Source organism: Zonotrichia albicollis, chromosome 1, assembly GCF_047830755.1.
Source record: "Zonotrichia albicollis isolate bZonAlb1 chromosome 1, bZonAlb1.hap1, whole genome shotgun sequence".
NCBI lineage: Eukaryota > Metazoa > Chordata > Aves > Passeriformes > Passerellidae > Zonotrichia > Zonotrichia albicollis.
In genome coordinates this window covers 92,846,854-92,867,799 of record NC_133819.1, presented here as the reverse complement: position 1 = coordinate 92,867,799, position 20,946 = coordinate 92,846,854, and the positions used below count along the sequence as shown (strand labels likewise).

General features: G+C 39.3%; 1 protein-coding gene across 2 annotated transcripts in view; it reads right to left on the bottom strand.

Moving 5' to 3' along the window:
• GABBR2 (gamma-aminobutyric acid type B receptor subunit 2) overlaps positions 1-20,946 on the bottom strand; it is a 456,372-nt gene that overhangs the window by 19,370 nt on the left and 416,056 nt on the right. For both annotated transcript variants that reach the window (XM_074546963.1, XM_074546956.1), the window contains 3 exons: positions 19,647-19,757; positions 7,264-7,488; positions 701-883 (listed from right to left, as the gene is read on the bottom strand). In XM_074546963.1, coding sequence (XP_074403064.1) covers positions 701-883; positions 7,264-7,488; positions 19,647-19,757 — 519 coding nt within the window. The remainder of the gene's footprint in view (positions 1-700; positions 884-7,263; positions 7,489-19,646; positions 19,758-20,946) is intronic.

Sequence of the window (20,946 nt, the reverse complement as noted above, 5' to 3'; positions counted from 1 at the left end):
TGTCTCGAAAATGGGGCAGTCTCCAAGACTGGTTTGTCATCGTTTCAGGTCTACTGAGAAAGGATGGACATAACTACAAATATACATGCTGTAGCTGTTATGTAATTCATGTACTCCATGTAGTCAGCCTTTCCCTCAGTAGGTACTGAAGCAACCATCACCTTTGTGTCAAAAGAGTCAGCTCACACATTCATAAAGCTATCTTTCTACCTTAAGAAAATATGTCATTCTGTTTCATGGAAGATGTAAAAATATGTCTAGCAAGTTTTTGAGCAAACTCTCAGAGAGGCTGAGAAATAACAGCAACAGCAGCCTCAGAACTCAACCACAAACAGGAACAAAGACAGCCCTTAAGTGCCCCTGGGGCTGCGGATCTCTGTTACGCTTGCTTGTAAAGGTTGCGCTTCTGGAGCTGTGGAGCTCAGCATGTCCATGTGAAACACCAGGGTAATTGGCCTGTCACAAATAAATAGGGCAAGTTTAATTCCATTTTGCTAAGGCACATTTTCATTTTATCACACCTGCCACGTATTTGCTGTACTAGTTAGCAGTCCTTATAAATTGCCCCTTTCCTATTATTTTGATGGGAAAAGTTAACTTTTTTCTCTAGAATGTAGCCAGCATTTAACCAGACTGGAGAACTGCAACAAAAAAACAACGAAAACTGAAGTGCCTAGGCAGTAAATACAGTAAACAATACCTCTGTAATTTTCATTCTCAAGCGGTGGTTCTCTGACTGCAATCCTTCTAGTCGAGATGTGCTGGCCTGATTGACGCTGGTGACTGATGTCGATGTTTTTGAATCTTCTTTCTTTTGATTTTGAGTGAACTGAAACCGTCTGTTCTGTGTGGCTGCATCTGGATTTGTTCGCAGTGTGATGAGCTGAAAGGTTGAAAAGCTTTAAGAAATCCTGCTTTATTTTTGCAGCTATTTATTTTGTATCTCAAAATACTGAAAGGCAAACCAAGAGCTCCTTTTTGACTTTCAAGCATAAAACTCTGGAAAGTGAGCTCTGCTTGCCATGTGCACTACTTGAGATTATTTCTGAATAACTTTATAGAATAGGTTGAATGAAAATGATTATGAGAAGGGAAGCATTCAAAAAATTAGGAAAAAACTCATTCAAAAGATATTTATCTGGATTTATAATATATTAAAATACATTTTAATATTCTATCATATGTATCTTTCTCCTTCACTGATATGTTTGTACTTTCAAAGGATATATTCCTTCTTCAAGAAAAATACAATCCACCAAACCCTCCTCTTCCCAAGCACAGTTTCATCTGAAATTTCTCCTTTCCTACTGTTACAAGTAACACTCAAGCAGTGAGAGACATGAAGCAGGAGTATTAACAGAGAGAACTCATGGGAGATTGCACTCTGGAGATAACAGAAACTTAATTAGTTTTTAGCAACCCAAAATAAACCAAATCTGTTCAAAAAAATTAAATAAGCCACTTAGAAAAAGGTTAACCTTAAACATATTTAATTTAAGCAAATATAAGTCAAATTTAACACTCAGTGACAATGTGAAAATATCACCTCGACATGAGGAGAGAAAGCTACTGCTGTTTGGCAGCAGGGACAGAGATTCTCACATTACTCTAGAGAATACAAAATTTATGTCACTTGCCAAGCAGCATACATATATATTTGTATACAGACAAAGCTGAAGGGGCTCCCTGCCCTGAGAGGATAGGCATGGAGTCATAAATCCAAAGGTGTTGAGTTGTCTAAAAAGAGAGAACGGGCAATCATTTTGCATGCACAGCCCAGCCAGATTTTGTGGTCTAGCTGCATTTTGGAATTGATTCCTCCTATTCTTGAGAGCATGGAACTGCTCTGCAGCTCCAGCGGCACGAAGTAAGGCCCTAACTTCTGATCAACTTAGATCTGACTTCTCAGGCTCTGAAGAGTGTGGTCCCTGGCATGTATTTACAGACCAAGGCTGCAGATTGGGATGATGCTTGCAGATAATACATTTCATTTTTCAGGTGTTAAAGCAGATGGAGAAAGCTAAGGTGCTCTGTGTCTTCTTAACATTAGTCTTTACTGGTAAAACTTGTCTTCAAAAATTCCAGACCTCTAAAGTAATTAAGTTCATCAAGTTCAGCCAACTTGACAAGTTGTATGCCTGAGGATTAAGGGAACTGGTCCATGTCATCATGAGACCACTCTCTGTTACTTTTGGAAGATGATGCTGATTTTGAGCAGTTTTTGAGGATTAGGAGAAAGGAAATGTCACAGCTGAGTTCAGGAGATGTGACAGAAGAATTTGGGGAAATGCCTCCTTGCTACCTTCACCTCAGTCTGGGGGGGATGCTGCAGTAAATCCTCTGGGGAACCATTTCCAAACATATTAAGAGCAAGAATGTGATTAGAAGCATTCGTTGTTGATTTATGAAAGAGAAATCCTCCCCGAACAACCTGATTTATAGCTGTCTTCAGTGAGATGTCTGGGCTGGTAGATGAGGGCAGAGAGTTATTTTTCTTGACTTAAGCAAAGATTTAACACTGTCTCCCAGAGCATCCTCAAAGTTAAACTGATAAAGTGACTGGGCAAGGAACCACTGAAGTGGATGCAAATTGGGCTGAACTGACAGGCTCAGAGGATTGTGGTAGCCAGTCACTAATGCTGCTCCTCAGTCTGGAGGGAAATGGATCTGCGCCAACAAGGATCTCCTAAAGCTAGGCAAAGGGAAGTACTAAGTCCTGCCCTTGAGGAGAAATAAACCTCAAGCACCTACCCAAAGAGCACAAGGTCTGTTTGGCTGGAAAGTACCTTTCCAGTAAGGCAATGGAAATTTTGGTGGAACATGAGCCAGCAGTATCCTGGGCCAACAGAGGTGATCCTTCCTTTCTACTCAGCCTGGGCAAGAGCACACCTGGGGTGTTGTGTCCAGATTTGGGCTGTTCAGAACAAGAGAGAGTTAGGTATGGTAAAGAAAGTCCAGAGAAGGGCCACAGAGATGCTAAAGAAGGTCCCAGCCCTTATGATACAAATAGAGACTGATTATTTAGCCCTGAGATGGAAGACATTGCAGGGGTATGACATTATTCATGTGTATTCAATATATGATGGAAGAGAGTAAAGAGGATGGAGCCAGACTCTTCTCAATGATCTGCAGTGAAAGGGAGGGAGACACAGGCTGAAAACCCAAAATTTTCACTTAAAGATCAGAAACAACTTTTCTTATTATGAATGTGCTCAAATGCTGGTAGAGATACTCAGAGGAGTGGGAATTATTTATCTGGAAGTAACCAAGGCCCAACTGCTTAAGGCCCTGGGTATCTTGCTGCGGCTGAGCCCTCCTAGAGGGAAGTGTCTTTACTCTCATGATTCTTTGTTTCAAATTAGGATGGTTGTAATGACTGTCTAAGTCCTAGACCAAAAACTACATGAAAATGAAGTTAAATGTGAAGAATGGTAATTACAAAGCTTCTTAAAGAAGCAGGCAGAAGTGTTACAAGATAAAAATTCTGCCGTTTGATGTGGTCCAAGTTCAAACTGAATAAAGATAGAAGTATTGCCATTGAATCATCTTCACCTGAGAGTTTATAGATAAAAATTGGGTGTTTTGCAACAGGGGCATGTTTTAATGAATTGATTCACATCTAGTGAATTCATGGACTAGATTAAAAAGTTCATGGGCAACATTGTTGGCTCATGCTGTACAAAAAATGAGGTTAGATGAGCTTTAATTTTTTTTCCTACCATACAGTCAGTGGAACTTTTATCTTGCTATCTTATATCTGTGCAGTTTCAGTTTTCACAAAGGGTCAACACTGGATATCCACAGAGCCAATTGCAAATAGGCATAAAATGCTACCAACACAGAAAAGGGATGTTTTAATCCCTAGAACTGATTTTGCCTTGCTGCTCTGCAGGGAACTGGATCAGAATTAATGTGTTAGTGCCATTGCAGCCAGAAATGATATGCACTTGCTGGGCAACTACAAGTGAGCCCATTGTTCTGTCTCAAAATGGATGGAGTAGAAAAATGGAAGGACATGGAAGCATCATAAACATGGATAAGCCTGTGACAATTACTTCATGAATAGAGAATGCATATTAGGATTTTTTCTTTTAAGGAAGTGAGGAGTATATTGAAAAGTACTATAGACATCTTGGTCCTTAAAAAGATAATTAGACATTGCAGTTAATTTCTGACAGGAAAAATATACATAACAGATGTTTGAATTCTGCAGATAACTTCTACAAGATACTCTTGAATGCAGAAATCTGTAATAGTTTTAAAAGAGTTTGGAAAGCTTTTGGCTGGATAACAAGAATGTGTACAGTTAATGTAAGTATGATGCAGTATAATGCTATCAACACTTGTACCATGAAATGGAGAGGGCAATGAGCATTTTTTCCTCTGATATCTCTTACTCTTCTATGGGATTTTCCTCATGTGTTTTTCTGAGGCACTTGGTACTGAACAAAATGGCAATGGACGAAGTGGACATTTAACTGGAGAAGGATAGTAATTGCCATGTTATAAGTAAATAAGATTAGTAGAGCTGACAAGAAGGAAGAGAAAATGTCATGTTTCATTCCTTAATGTGTCTACATTGTTGAGTAGTTGTGTACTTAAAAGGGTTGTGGGGTAAAATTGAATTTCAGCACTGTTGACCCAGGAGACTGCTGAAGATTAGTTAAAAGGAATGTACTTAGTACAGCAGAGAAGTTGTGGCACTCACCTGGCTCAGAACCACATTACTGCCTGCATCTGTCTGGTCAGTTTAACAATGAGAAAGTGCAGTCTTCCAGGTCTGCATTATCATCCCCTGTGCTTGATGAGGCTTTAGTATTCACCAGAAATATACCTGAGTTGCCAAGCTTGTACTAATTTACAACAGAATTGCTTGAGGGTAGAGATTTGGTGCCTGTCTCACACTAACATCTTACCTAGATGTACAAACTAGGTAGTGCTGGATATAATCTGTGGTGTCCAGAGGAGTTATTGGGCAATCTGAGCAGGCTGAGGGGAGAGTGCTTGCCAGCTGTGGCACAGCACGACCAGAGGAGATGTAGAACAATATATACGAGTGCTAGAAGAACTCTCCAGCTGTGAAAACATTCCCATGGGCATTGGAAGTGCTGCATTTCAGCCCCTGCTTCAACATCTTGTTTTGTACCTTAGCCAGTGATGAATTTTATTGCTAAATAGCTAAGCATTTGGAAACCTGACAAGAGATGGAAAAAGGTTAGGGACTTCATGCTAGGGGGCTATGGTTCATGTTTGTATTCTGAGTAAAAAAGAACGGATGGAAAATGAGGGTGGGGTAATTGGGGTTTAAAAGAAGATCAGAGGAAAGGGTTAAAAAAGGAATCAGAAAAGTAATTTCACAGCCTGTGACAAGAGAAGGATGGGCAAAGGAGCATGAAAGCAACGGGGCAAAGGGCATGGACAGCATTAATAATTCTCTTTGAAGAGAGTTCTGACATTCTTTGGAGGTATTTTTGGCATAAGAGTTTTAATATGCATTTTCATATGGCTTAGCCACTTAAATCTTGTTATGTTTCACAGTACACTCTATTGTCATGTTTGTGAATGTTCCCTCAATTTAGAACAAAGCTGTGATTCTTCCCTAAGATACAGAACAAAAATATGACTACACACGTCTGTATGGCTTTTTAATATTTGAGAAGTGAATTGCAAAACTTGCAAAAACATCCTGTTTAGTCAATCCTGGAGAATGAATTACTTTGCTTTTTTTTGCAGATCACAAATCAGCTTCTATCTCTAGTCTGCACCTTTAATTTCTTTCAGTGGTTGCACTTTGAGATAAGTTTATTAGCTTATTTTTCTTGCTTCTTTTGCACACATAGTTCTTGGCTGCCCAGTAGATGTGATGCTACTTAGCACCAGAATCTACTGACTACAATTTGCTCAATACATTGATTGAACGTGGTGCAATAAAGAGTCTCTTATAAAGACTCACTTGAAAAATCTGAAAACAGATTCTAGAGGCAAAAGACCTACATTTTGCCTTGCAAATTTTTCAGATGTCCAACTGCATATGTATCTAATTTGGGGTAATAAGCTATGTTTACACAAGCCACTTAAAATTAATACAATTGAACATTTTACTTCATAATATGGAGTGCATTGCCTAGTACTTTAAGCTTTGCTATGTAAGCTTACATAAAAACCAGTTTTCCCTTCATCCAAGATCTGTCATATTCATGTCTAAAGCTTAACTCAGCAAGGGAACTGATCAAGGCATCTTCTCAATTCTTCCAACAAGGCACAATGAACCTGTCCTCAGAGCCTAAAGGAGCAAAAGGAAATGAAAGCATGTGTCTCCCAGCCTGTGCCTCACTTAATCCTTTAATATACCCACTAATAAATATAACTTCAGAGTCAGCATTTGCAGCAAACATACAGTTTTCCTCTGAGGTACTGACAAAGCCTATTGTACCACCATAAATGAATACTTAGAGGTTTTAACACAATTGATCTCTTATCTTGCGAGTGAATGTAAAGATTTTACTATTTTTGTAGGTATAGAAACAGAGATCTTGATTATCTTGTTTAGGGTATGTAAGAGTCTTAGAATGTCCTGGGAAGGGACCCACTAGGATCACTGTAGTGCTGCTCCTGGCCCTGCACAGGAGCACCCCAAGGATCACACCAAATGCCCAAGAACATTGTTCAAACACTTCTTGAATTGTGTTAGGCTAGTGGTGTTACCACCTCCCTGGATATCCCTTTCCAGTTCCCAGTCACCCTCTTGGAAGAACCTTTTCCTAATATCCAACCTATAACTCCCCAGAGTTATAGGGAAGAACCTTTCCAACCTATAACTCCCCAAAGACAGCTTTATGCCATTCCTTTGATACCTATAACTGGTCACCAAAAATAAGAGGGAAGGGAAGAAACATGGCAGAGTAGACAACAAGACCTGTCCCCCCAGAATCTCCACTTACATCTCCACTCTTTTTCAAAAAGTTCCTGAAAATTGGAAATGGAGGCTATTCTACTGAAGCTACAGAAAACAACTTTTGTTTCCTCAGTCACAATTTCAGTAAAAATATAGGCATTATTAGCTCATGTATTCACACTTTCTCCAAAATGTCATGAAGCTTTGTTTTTCCTTCAGGGTCTGGAGAGAAGCTTTTATGGATGGGCTTGGTTAAGAATTCATACACATCCCCTGCACTCTAAAAGCTGATAAATACCTGCATAATACATCATAATTACAAAACAGCAGGAAAAATATTCAGATTTACACAATACAAATTCACCTACCTTAGGTACAAACACAAGGCAGAGAGTGATGGTGCTGCAGAATATAATGACTAAAGCAACGATGCAGAACTGCACATTGGGCTGGTCCCGAGTGAGGAATGAAACAGCAGCACCGATAATGCACATTATCCCCACGTTGTACACACTCATTCCGATGTACTTGCTGTCATTCAAAGCAGGAATGCTGACATTTCGTGTCTCCCAGGCGAGGAAACACCCAAATAACTGGAATGGTAAAAGAAGGAAAAATGATGATAGTTTTAAGAGGATTTGCTGTCACCCAGAAAAAGCACTGATTTGAAAAGGTATGTTTTCCAACTTGACAAATATAGGAGATATTACAACTCAGAGATATACACCCACCTTTCCCTCAATATCTAATTACCTGTGTGATTTGTTTTGCTCACTAGGACAGATTCCTGCTCTAAGAAGAAAAATGTGAAACTTAAAATTAGTTCTGATTGGAACAAATTTTTTCTAAATGCTATGGTTATCTTTATATTTTAAATAGTTTTTAAAGACTCTCCTTCCTGTTTCTATTCAAGGATTCCAGTAAAGATATAATGTGCATTGTTTTTTAGCTATTTTTAGCAACTGTTCTCAATATACTCTTATCAATCTAGCTATTCATTACATGATTATCACCTACATTAATAAGCAGCAGTGCCAAGATGTGTCCCATGAGGGATAAATATACCATGTGGAAAGTGTCACCCGAGTTGTTCAAATTACAATTATAATGTCTTTTATTATAGTGGGAGTTGGTAATGGCCTTTCAATTGCAGTTGTCTAATGATTTCTGGCATAAAATATTCTTGTGGCAATTTTTTGTTTGCTTTTTTCCTTTGGTGTATTTTTAAGTTTTAGCCCCTTTGTTATTTGCAATATGCTTTTGCAATTCAGCAGGGGAAAGCCTTTAGTGGAAGGGAGCCATCTCCATCCCTTGAAATTTAATTAGATTTTTCTGCAACATGAACTGCTGCAGACAATTATTCTCTTCCTCTTGCATTCCTCAGAGGCGTTCTGGCAATGCAGTAAAAGCCAAAACGAACTGAAGATGTTGTAAGAAGGTAACCCAGCCTACGGTCTCGGCACAGCCCCAAAGGGGTGTAGGGTGCCTTGGGAAGCATGACAGACATCAGATGGTATTGCATGGAAGGTAAGGACTGAGAGAGGAACTATCACTAAGGTCCAGGACATGGTTTCTATGTTTTCAGGCTTTTTTTCTGATCACAGTACAGGGACAGACAAGAAGGAGAAAGAACAATTGTGCATTCCCATTGACCTTAGTAGCCTTCTCCCCAGATCAACACATTTGTCCATTGCCATGTCATGGAGATAACATTCTCTTTTATACAACTTCAATTTATGTACAGTCCAGGAAATTGGAGGTCAATGGTGTTGCCATTTGGGGGATTAATTGCAGTTGTCTAGTATAGTTTACCTTCTATTCTTCTGTTTGTTTTTTTTTTTTTTTTCCTATGGCAAATAACCTGGATTGCAAGAACAGTATTTGGTTGCCAGACAAGCAAAAGAGATTAGAGAAATGGTAGATTGATGTTTGCTCTACAAACTTGGGTTTCAACCCAAGTAGTAACACCAGGACACTGGTAATGTAAGTTTCCTTGATTATTTGCCTAGTTTTAATCTCGAATAACAACGGCAACAAAGCCAACCACTCCGCTACTTTGCACTCCCTCAGGCTGCAGCCACCTACCATCCAGGCACTTCCAACCAGGACCTGCTACTGAGCTCCCAGCCCTGCCCTCCCTGAACTTCTCTGCAGGTTTATTTCACACTCTTGCCTGCAGCACACACAGTCACCCTGCCACGTGTGCAGGAGCAGAGCTGGCTGGGAGGCTTTGGCACATCAGGCATCTACTCTCAGCCCATGGAGTGTGGCAGGCTGCAGGGGCTTCCCAGTCCAGGCAAGGGATGTAGAACCATTTGCTCACCCACTTTCCAGTGCTGCAGTCACTGCTGCAGTCTCTATCAAGATACATTGCCACTGGCCTTCCCTAAGAATTGCAGGAAGAACAGCAGGGGCTGCTGCAGGCAGAGCATGGGAAGGGGATGCTCTTAAGGGGTCTGTGTACAGCTGGGTGAGCAAGGGGTCTCAGCCATTCAGGCAGGGCAGCTGAGGTGAGTGAGACCCTTAGCAAGCTTTGTGCCAGAGCAACAGCTCATCCTCTGATACACTTCTAAGCCCCTCTGGTAAACAAGGTAATCTCGCCAGCAGGGAAGGATGCAGGCAGCACTCCTTTGCTGTTGGGTCTGGCACCGTGCACAGGCAGAGCAGGAATGTACAGACTCCTTTTCAGGCTCTGAGGAAGCAAATTGTCACTGTATTCACCTGGGTGCATGGGGGAACATACAGTGGTGGCACTTTTTGTCAGGGCACAAACCTGTTCCCCCCAAACCTCACCACCTCAGGGCCTGCCTGTTCTCCATTCCCTGCACTCTTGGTGCTGCACTGCTCAGTTCTGCTGCAAATCTACACTTTGCCAGCCCTGAACTGACAAACAGGCTGGTCTGAGCTGTTTTGAGGCATGGAAGGAATCCTTGTCTGTATTTCTACATCACATTTTTAAAGAGATGAGATCCTGATTAACTATAGAGAACATTTCTGTCTTCTCATACTATGGTTAATTATTAATAAGTTTTTTAGGGTTGTAGGTCATCCCTCCCTCTCCTCCACTTCCCCCAGTATGAACAGATTCCATTCCAAAAGGATTATTCTGGGAAAACAGCCAACACACTTACATGAGGCCAGCTCTTATTACAAATAATGGGGATGAATTTATAGCTGAGGTGGTTATAAAATGATCTAAAAGATCAATTATAATGGAAAAAAGATCGTTTGAAGAGTGTTGTGGGGGGTTTGGTTTAGCCCATTCTCATTTATAATTGAGAACAGCATGGGAAATGGTTAAATATCTTTTGGGTGAAAGGAAGATATATGTTTATTTATACAACCACTAAAGAAAGGAAGAAGGCTCTTGCAGCAAGCGAGTTTCCTCAGAATGAGGCATTATAAATCTGGGAACATTGTTTTTAATTTTTATTAGCATTTTAGGTAAAATGCTTGCCTCAGGAATAGAGATCTCCTTTTCTAGAAGTCACAGCTCATCTTTGAGACTCAAACATGGATAAAAGCTGAGAGTTTTCTGCATCCTGCTGCCAGGGCAGTGCTGGTTGCAGAGATGCTCTTTGTTTGCTTGGTACAGATGCCTGCAGGGCTCTGTGGGGCTGGTGGATTTCTCCTTTGAGATAAAGCCTTCCTGAGGGAACTTCATGCTTTGCTCTTCCTCCGCCTGCCCTTCCTATTTTACCCCTTTCCAAGGCTCAGACAATATGCACACATGAAAGATGAAGTTTTATGACATAAGACAAGTTTTATGACATGAAAGATGAAGTTTTAGAAATCCTGTAAATCCCTTGGTAAAATCCTGTAAAATAGCTTGGCTGAGGAATGGGATGCAGACATTGCTAGTGAAAGGTCCAGGTTTCTGTGATCCCTTGACAACTTTTGAATATGAGATTTGGGAGCTACAGTTAAAGACACATAGTACCTAGTCCAGCTCCTCTTTACTCCTGGTACCTAAACTTTAAACATTCATCTTCCCAGATAACAAAATTACATTTCAAATTATGCCTGGGGGTACCTAATTCTTGAGGCTGCTGTGGAATTTAAGGACTATTTGATATTTTTAGGCTGCCTGATGGGATTTACAATGCAGCTGTCTCTCCTCCTATTGCTCCTAGAGGGCTCAAGCTGGTAAAGGCTTCTCAAGACTGTCTGCTGGCAAAATACATCAACAGCCATCATCATTCAAGACAATGATGCTGGTGATGACCATTGTGTAGCTTCATGTTTGGAGAACACAGCACAATTCCAAATTTTGCCTGAGATGTGCTCCCTAACCCCAGAGCAGAGTCTGGCTTCAGAGGGAGCTCTCAAACTTCTTTCAGAGCTGCTGGATTTTATATAATGAGAGAGTGACTGTCTTAATTAATTGGGCACTTGCGTGGGATGTTAGTTCTGATCTCTGCTGAGAATTTTGATTAAACAGTCTTTAGGGAAGACGTGCATAAATACACATTGGGATGGAGGCAGGCAGCTCCTAGCAGTGCTCTAGTGCTGGATTCAGAGAGATGGAGGACACATCTGTCCCCACTGCTTTACACCAGTTACAATTCCCATCCTGAGGCTGCTGATGGACCCCACGCATCTCCAAAGGAGTTTGAACAACTCAGGGATACACATGCCCCAGTAGAAAGCTGTCACCGAAAATTTAAGGACACCTCAGCCTACTGTCAAGCCTAATGGCCTAATTTTAGTCCTTTTTGGATCTCAACCAATGACACTGAGAATGCAGAGAGGAAGGGCTGCCTACACTGTTATTCATGAACTTAAAGCCTTCTTCAATTTTGGTGGTCTAATACACACATCTTCTTGATATAGAAAGTGCCATAAGATGTTGGTTTGTATTTTCTCAGAAGATATGGGCAGCTGTATAGGGAGGATTGGTTTGTTTCATCTTCTGTTTGAGGGTAGGCAGCTTCCATTTGACACTGATTTAGAGTATTGCCTTTGCAGATGTTGGTATGGTAGGTTTAGGCTGTGTTGCCAGTGCACCTAAAAAGGCTACAGTGACAAAGTCTACAGTGAGAAAACCACTGTATAAATTTGGGGAAAACAGTATCTGAAGACAACAGGATTGTATCATCACTGTGATTAAAGACAGACTTAAAGAAATCTGTGTTAAAATGTTAGAGGTGTAACAGGCGTATGGAGAATATTATACTAGTGTTTAGATTCAACAGGAAAACTCTAATTTTAAAAAAAATTTTGTACTGACCAAATTTTGATACCTGGGAATATAATAAAAGTGTTTGTAACTGAAGTATTGGAAAACACTTAACACTGTTTTTTAGAACTCTGCCAGCTAGTTAGTTTTAAATCTTGTTCATGAGAATTAATGCTAAACACAGTAACAATTGCTTGGATCCACAACATATATCGATGCAACCAAGTGCCTAATTTGCTACTGGATTGCACAGACTGTCACATGACAGGAAAGAAATTATTTATTCACCTCCATTTCCCTGTACTACCCTTAAAAACCATTTTTAAATGTTTCATTTCATGCCAGCTTAGGTTATGAACAGTATTAGGAAAGAAAGATAGAGAAAATGACACTAAAGATATATGACAAGAGCAGAGAAATACCAGAGGAAAAATCTCCAGTCTTGTAAGAAGTCATGCTTACCAGTAACTAGGGGATATGGTTTTGGGAAGATTATATACTGGACTAGGCTGCAGCTTTGCAGCTGATTGCTGTGTTGTAGTAGCACAGCCCCTGTTCACTTGGGGATTGTAGCCCTGCTGTGTGCCACATAAAAGAATAAAAGCAAGCCTTTTCTCCAAAGATTTTACATCTGGAGATTTTTGTTTGCTTTGGATTTGTTTCTTCTGGCTAGATTACTGTGAGATTTCTCCTCCTGGCCCCCTTAAACCAAGCCAGTCCTGGACTCTGACCTGTAAAGACCTTTCAGCCTGAAGTAACAGTGAAGCTTGACTTGTGTGTTTTTCTATTCAGGTTCATTCATTAAATCCAGATCATCACAGACATAGGCACATTTTTATTTCAGTGAAATGGCTGCAGATATTTTTCAATTAAAAAAAAAAAGGAATTTTGGTTTTCATGTTTTCACTGCAGAATTGTGCAGTACAAAATACTGAGAAGCTTTCAGGAATATGCATAGAAAAGTGACTTTTATTTATTTTTTTTTTATTACCTGTACAATAGGTAAGGTTAGAAAACTGAAAGACAAACTAAGGTCTCTTTGTAGGTCTCTTACCTTCACTGTCAGTACAATCTGATGTTAAACCATTGCTCACTCCCCTGTCTGCCATGAGTCAGTTGCGTATGTAGTTAATTTTCCCAGGGCTGCTCTGGGTAGACATAACTAAAGGGAAACTTAATATTTCTATTGAGCATTATGACAAGAGCTAAATATTGATTTTAATTGCAAGATATGCATATTCAGCCACTCAGGTGAAGGACTTTCTCTTTAAAGGTCTTGGCAAAACCCTTTATTCCCAGTGCAAGACAGAAAAGCAGCTGCACAAAGCTATGAATACTAACAGGCATCCAGGTTTCACTTTGTACTCCACCCTCCCAAATCAACAGGTCAATAAAATATTTCCCCCTCTTTGCATTCAGAGTACATTTGAATTTTTTTCCATGAAAATTCTGCTTAGTCATGAAACCATTATAGTAACTCAATTGAAACAAATACACAACTGGTCATTAGCAAAGATCCATTTGGAATAGCTTTCTATTGTCTCTGGCATAAGATTACCACAATCACAGCTCTGTAAAGAGGTGAAGCACCTCTGCTAAAAGCCAGTGTGTGCTACAGTTTAAATCAATTTCTGCTATACAAAAACTGACACCAAGAGACGTGTAAGGGAATACTGCATTATCTGCAACATTTCAAAAATATATTTGAATATATTTCCTTATGGTCATATTAGGGAAAAAAATATTCAACAAAACCATATGGAAATGTGGCTTTAGATGCTAAAATAGTGTCTGTGTTTTATTGAAGAAATAATAAATATCTGGTACTACTATAGACTACTTTTCCCCACCACAAAGCTTAACTATCTTCCTCTCTAATTACTGTAAGATGGGACAGATGGTTCCCACCATATATATGAGTTAGAATCATGCAAGTTAATTGATAAGGAGGTAGGTCCTTCTTCTGAGTTCTCTTTTTGATCATGAAGGGAATTTAAAAGAATGCAAATATAGGAGTTAAAAATCAGAGGTACTATCAGAAAGCAATGGGGAATTTTAACATAATCTGAAAACTATTCAATTTTTCTACACATACAATGTATCAATTTTATAAAGAAATTAATAATATGGTTGATATAATCTGATAAGATAATTGGGAGCGACTTGAGGAAATAATCTAGTGCAACCTCCTGATCAAAAAGCAGACTCAGATGTGAGCAGTCCAGGATGTTCATACTTTTATCCAGTCTGGTTCTGGAACTTTATAAGGACAAAGGCTGATCAAACTGTCTGGGTGAGCTGTTCCATGGCTTCCCTTTCCTTAGTGACAAAAAAATAAATTCTTTACATCCAGCTTTCATTGAGTAAATATAAAATAAGAGTACAATAATAAAAGGAGGAGCATGTGTTGCACCCCACAGCTGTACTGTTCATACCCAGCTCCTGGGCTCAACACACACAGAGGGCTTAAGCACCTGGAGCAGCAGTGAGAAGCTACATCCAACATCCAGCAAGGACAGCCAGAACATTCCTCAGTACCACCTGTAGGTACCTAAATGCTGTCAGTGACCGAGTTTTCTGCTGGATATTTGTGAACTGGTTCCTGTCACAGAACCAGTACCTGCTTCTCCTCCTGCCTGCTGAGGCAAGAACACCAAGTGCTGACTGAAGACTGGGCTGCAGGGCACTGACTGGAACCCAAGCTCTAAACCATGGTACCTAACTCCTTTTTTTTGAAAATCTACTTCTAAGTGCATGAAAAAAAATGGAAAAGTACTGTTTATGTATTAGCCAAGAAAGCAAAGGAAGCCTTTGGAGAGGGAGAAGGGGTAGCATCAGGTATATTTGCAAAGAGCAATGGAAAGATGTTTGTGTATGTGCTTTAAAGGATATGTCCAAAGCTGCACATGTGTAAAAAAGCTATTCTTACCTTAAAAATTGTTTTGGTTGTTGTGGAATGTAAAGCAAACAAGCAATAAAATTGGCCAAAGACTGGGCAGAATGTAACAAAAGTTAAAAAGAGAGGAAATTCATAATAATGATTATGAATCTAAGATCTAAAATAGAGATAGTGGAAAGGTAAGTTAAATGTATAGTAGCAAATGAATGGCTAGCAGCATTTACAGAATTCATAAGGATTTACAAAAATGGAGAAGTGGAGAAAAATTATTCGTAATAGCAATTCATTCTTTGGGAAATGACAGATTCAATAGCAATGATGCATGATAATATAAGCTTAACAAGGGGTTTTGTCCTACATTTACATAGAGATGGAAGATTCCATTCACATCTTGCCAGAACAGTGAAGTGCAGCTTATTCCAGAATTAAGAGAGAGTTCTTGAAAACTCTGTCAAGACAAGGTGTTGCAATCACAGAGATCCTGTAACTTACATGCAGTAAGTTTTAAGAATTGATTTAGAAGTTGTCTGGACTGCTGGGCTTAATTGTTGATATTTATTGGAATTCTGGCAAAGCTCCACTTAAGATACAAAGAGGCCATATGGGAAAAGACAAAGTGGAACACCCCCAGTGATTACAGAGCTATTACCCTAATTTCTGTCCTAAGCAAATTAATGAAATGGCTGACACATGAACTCAGCCAATAAGTGGGGAAAAAAAAAGGGATAGCAATATAATTCAAATTGCTGTTATTTTTTTAAATGAGTTTGTAAGACTGAATAAAGGTAATTACATTCATGCAGCATACGTGGATTTCCCAGTAGTGTTTGTCTTAATACTGCACAGTATCATTATTTAAATACAGAATGCTACAAAATCAATACAACAAATTTAAACTGAAATCTATGTGATGCATCTCAACATATTACTATTAATGAGAAGCTACTAAAAAAAAGAAGATAGTTTTAAAAAATTTCCAACTTAAGCTGTCCCAGATATGTACATTGACTTGAAGGAGATAATAACAGGGCTGAAAATGATGCAGAAGATGCAGAGGGTAAGAATGTTAGACAACACACAGAAAGGTTTTGGAGAAATCACAGAAATATGGCTGAATATAAGCAAATTTACCTAGAAATAAGTACATAGGTCATTTTAGAGCAAGAGGGATAACATATATGCATGATCCACCAAAATTCAAGGACTGGAAGTAAGAGAAATTCAGCTTAGCAAGTAGACAGCCTTAGGAAGCAGAGGATTCTTTCAGACTTTAAATTAAGATTGAACATTATCCCAAGGATCTATTTTAGTTGAATTAATATTTTCTTTGGCTTCTAAATCAATTACAGAGTTGTGTTGAGCAGTAAATCAACTATAGTGAAATGTTGGAATATGAATAGTTAGAAGAAAATAAATTTCTTATTCTTAGTGACATTTATCAAGTCCCATGATGAATATGCATTATTTTTTCCTATCTCAGTCATGAAATACTGATATTTTCATTCTTGGCAAGGTTAGCTGAGGACAACACATTAAAAACAGTGTATGAGAAGTGGTCACTATTATTAGTTACAGCTTAAACCCCCCTCAATTAACACAGGGAGAAAATAGGATTTCATACAGAGAGCAGCAGTCAAGCTCAAAATATAGTTTTGCCTCAAAAGCCTGATTCTCAGTAGCTGTATAACAGGTACCTGTAATAAGATGTCAGGGACACAATTTAACGTCCAACGTATGTACACCTTGAGTCTAATGTTAACACCAAGCTTCATCAGGAAGAGAGGAATTAAGCAGTAGAAAAGACCAATGTGTGTGTGATTAATAAGGAAAGCATTCTAGGAGGCCAGTCTGGAATTGTTCTGGCTGAATGAGATAACTCATACCCCTTGGAAAGATGTTAGTGCACTCCCCAATAATGCACCACCAGCAAGTTTAAGGTGGTGTGTTTTCTGTCGTCCTTTGGCATACATGAAAGAAAGGTGCTTTTCAACTACGTCTGCCTCATCAAAAATCAAAATACTGCAACTGACTCGTTGACATGCTGGAGTTCAGGCACAGGTTGGACTTGATCTCAGAAGCACTTTCAGCCTAATTGATTCTGTAGTTCTGTGATGGTCAACACGTACACATAGACGGACCTCGAACTTGTATGCAGCCTTTTTGGAGCTGAGCTTGAGATGGGAGAAAACAGGGAATCCTCTAGGTATGGAGGAGCTGGAGAAGACTAATACACTGGTTATTAAGAAGATTAATAAAATGGTAAAGGCAAAATTTAGGATGGCAATTTTCCTGTTATTCTCTAGTCACCTGAGGAATCTAAATCTAATAACTGAGAAGCCTTCATGCAGAGTAAGCATTTCCACACATCCCTTCAGGGGCTGTTGAAGAATCGTGAATCTGACTTTTAGAGTTTGCTAACTTTAATGAAGAGGGAACCAGTGTATCCTGTTAAATAATGCCTTCCCTTATTTTGCCATTCCTTGCCTTCCCTGCCCTTCTGTGCTCTGCCCTACCCTGAGTGATTAATTCACTGCATCAGTGCAATTAAGACATACGAATGGACAGATTTGCTTTTACTTCAAGACAAAAAAGAAAGGAACATTTTTAGGTTAACCCTATTTTTTATATTCCCATTTTGAGCCAAAAGGTCACAGTAAATAATTTTGGCCTAAGTAAAGCAATTTCACCTTAACATCGTGCTGTACTTAGCAATGCTAGCTCTTTAGTATATAGCATGTTAAATTACATATGTTTTATTATTAAAAATCACAGACTTTTGTATCAGCTAAACCTTCATAAACAGTAACAGGAGAGGTTCTGTTTTTTTGTTCTGAAGGCAAAGTATGTGCGGTGTACAGAACATTTTTAGTGATGAGATAAAATGCTTCAATTGTGTTGTCCTCATATCACTCATTCACTCATCATAGCAATTATTTAAATGATTCAGATGAGTGTCTTCCTTTTTAATATGTAGCAATTTGTGTGTTAAGAGGGCACTGGAGTAATAAAAAGTGTGTATTTCATTGGTGGTTATGAAACACTGTGTGTCTGAAATTAGTGAGTAATGGCATATGTAAAATAAATGAGATATTAGTAGCACTTAAGCTGAATATTACAGATATACCACAAGCCAAGAAATTCAATAATGAATTGAGTATTTTATGTATGCATGTATGCACATATATGCACATATAATTGTCTAATAATGTAATGGCATTTGCAAAATAAGTGTGCAAATGGCATTAACAGATTTAAAGAGTCACATATCTTGTAGAAAATAGTTTAACAGATGTGCTGACAAAACAATCTAGGGCAAAGGACTACTAAGAATCCAAGCAGTTTGACTGATTCTAATATCACCACTCAAGCCTGAAAGCTTGAAGAAAGTTGCCAGAGAATGTATATTCCTTGATGCTGTGCTACGTGCCAAGGCCACCCTGAGCTGACCAACCAGTAGACATGCTGAGGTGTGGAATCTCCCCTAATTCATGATCCTTTTTGAGAGATTACATATATCCTAGCTCTTTATTTCCATCTTGGACATTCTCTGAAAAGGAGGCATCTATACCTAAAGTTGCCTTTTCTAAAAAATTTCTTTTTCTTTAAAGGAAGCTGAGAAGGCTTCCTTTTGGCTAGTGGCTCGACGATCAGAGCTCTCACCTGGAGACACTTGATGCTTCTGCCTCCTTGCTTGAAGGCTCATCCCAGCAGAGTGGTCTGACCACAAAGCAACTGTTTAGAATTCACAGAAACAAAACTTCTCCTCCCTCCCTTCTGAACCTCATATTGGATATTTAAAGACTTTTCAGCCTGAAAAAAGCAGCATGAAAAGCAGCAGGGCTCATCAGAGCAGTCATTCACAGGGGAGAGGGAACCAGGCACCAGCAGCCCCCTCTGGGCAGCAGCACCAACCATGCCAAGTGGAAGCAGCTGATCCAATCTTTTCCCAGTGTCCTAATGAACCAGCATGCTCCAAATGCACAGAGCAGATTGACCCCTTCAGGCAGTGTAGCCTACTGTCTGTCAGGCTTAGGATCCAGATGGGGCTCAACTCTAGATGGGTATTCTGCTGGTCAGTGCTGTCCATATCAGATGTTTTCAAAACCATCAGGCTCAGGAGCTTTTCATCACTAATGGTCACCTATACAGTTTGGTTTGGTTTTTTTTCAACCATCAAGCCTCAGGGTCCCTGGGTCCTGAAGTCTTTTTGAGTCACTAAATTTTTTTATGGAGATGGGCCTCAGTGACAAAAGGTTTATTTTGATTCAGGCCCCAGATTAATCTTTCATCTCATGACTATTCCTAAAATACATTAGGAAATAAGAGGCAAACATCTTGGACAACCTTTTTGGAGAACCTTCAGGAATTTGGATGATTTGACTTCTTTATTTACAAAGTTGCCTCATTTATAGACCCATCTTTTCAGTACCAGATTTCTAAGGATGTGGTATAGCCACAATATTCTGATTAAATGCTACTGATGTCTTATTTATTTTACACATGCATATATCCACAGATTACTGTCTAATGAGCACTAGAACAGATCTGATTATAGAACTTGTACTCAAAGCAGTTTTCACTCACTCCCAGCCATCATGAAAGCAAATATAATTCAGTTCATGCCTATCAGCAAATAGCAGCTTGAAGTGCTGTGCAGAAGAAGCTGTGCTTACCATCAGCAGCCCTTTGTAGGCATAGACAATCCCAAGCCAAATGGTCATGTGGGTGTTTTCGCAGTGCTCCAGGATTGGTCGGATGGAGATGTCTCTGCCCGCAGGGTCCGGCTGCAGAAACAAAAGGTGAAATATTTGGACTCAGATTTCCTTTGCTTCACACCTCAGTGGTACTTAGCTCTATTTCAGGAGATTGAGGATGTGTAGGATACAGAGTGGACAACTTAAGAGTAACTTGTGGTGACAGCAGACCCATGAACCTGCAGAGAAGTACAGTGAAAAGCAAGGATCTGAGGAAACAGCTGCTAGATAGCTACTACCTGGGGAGGTCACATCTACTGCAAACCTGAAAGAAAATATCTGAAGTCACTCTATATTTAACAGTGTCAGTCATATTTATCAGCTTTAGGACATCTACTTTTTCTATAAGGCAAAGAGCTTGAAAGCACAGGCGTGAAAAGTAATGAATTCAAATGTCTTTTTCTTTTCACCTGCAGTCCTTGTGTCACTGGCAAATGGCTGATAAACAACACATGAAACATTGCTGTGTTTCAGGTGCTTTTTCATTGATAACCATGAGCTAATCAAAAGCTATCTGAACTGTAGCACTAGCTTCAGAGAGATCATAAATCATCACAAAAAACCCCCAAAAACAACCAAAACAAACAACAAAAAAAACCAAACAAAAAAAAAGAAAACCAAACCCAAACAACCAAAAATCCCCACAACAACACAAACAAAAAACCCCCAATAAAACGTCTTTCGGAGCCAGTGATTGCCTGTGCAAAATGAAATATTGAAAAATGAAGCTTTGCAGTTTTCAATTTATTTTGAAAAGGAGATTGTATAATATTGCAGAATCAAGAGGACCTGGAGACTATCAGAAATGTTTGTATGAAGGAGAAGAAATAACAAAGAGAAATCTGCAAGAACCACCCCTTGACCTTCTCACTTTGTTTTTTTAATGCACAGGGGAAAGAACAGCTGACACACAGAGAAAAGGCTTACTAGCTACCGTGCTGTATGCAATTAGAATAGATGTTGGGGTCTGGTCAAACTGCTGGACTGCTTTTTAATGGTGTACCTTGTTAAAGAACACAAGGATCTTGTATGTGATTCTAAGAGAACTTGTTTTAGTTACATACTGCAGAGCACTCCTGTTGGGAGATGCAAGTACCTACATTCCACTGTGTTTACAGAAAATGGTGAAACACTGAAAGCTACTTTTTTCTTTTCTACTTTGAAATAATGGATTTGAGCTTCAGCCAAACTAAGATCAACCCATATGTAATATGTAGCT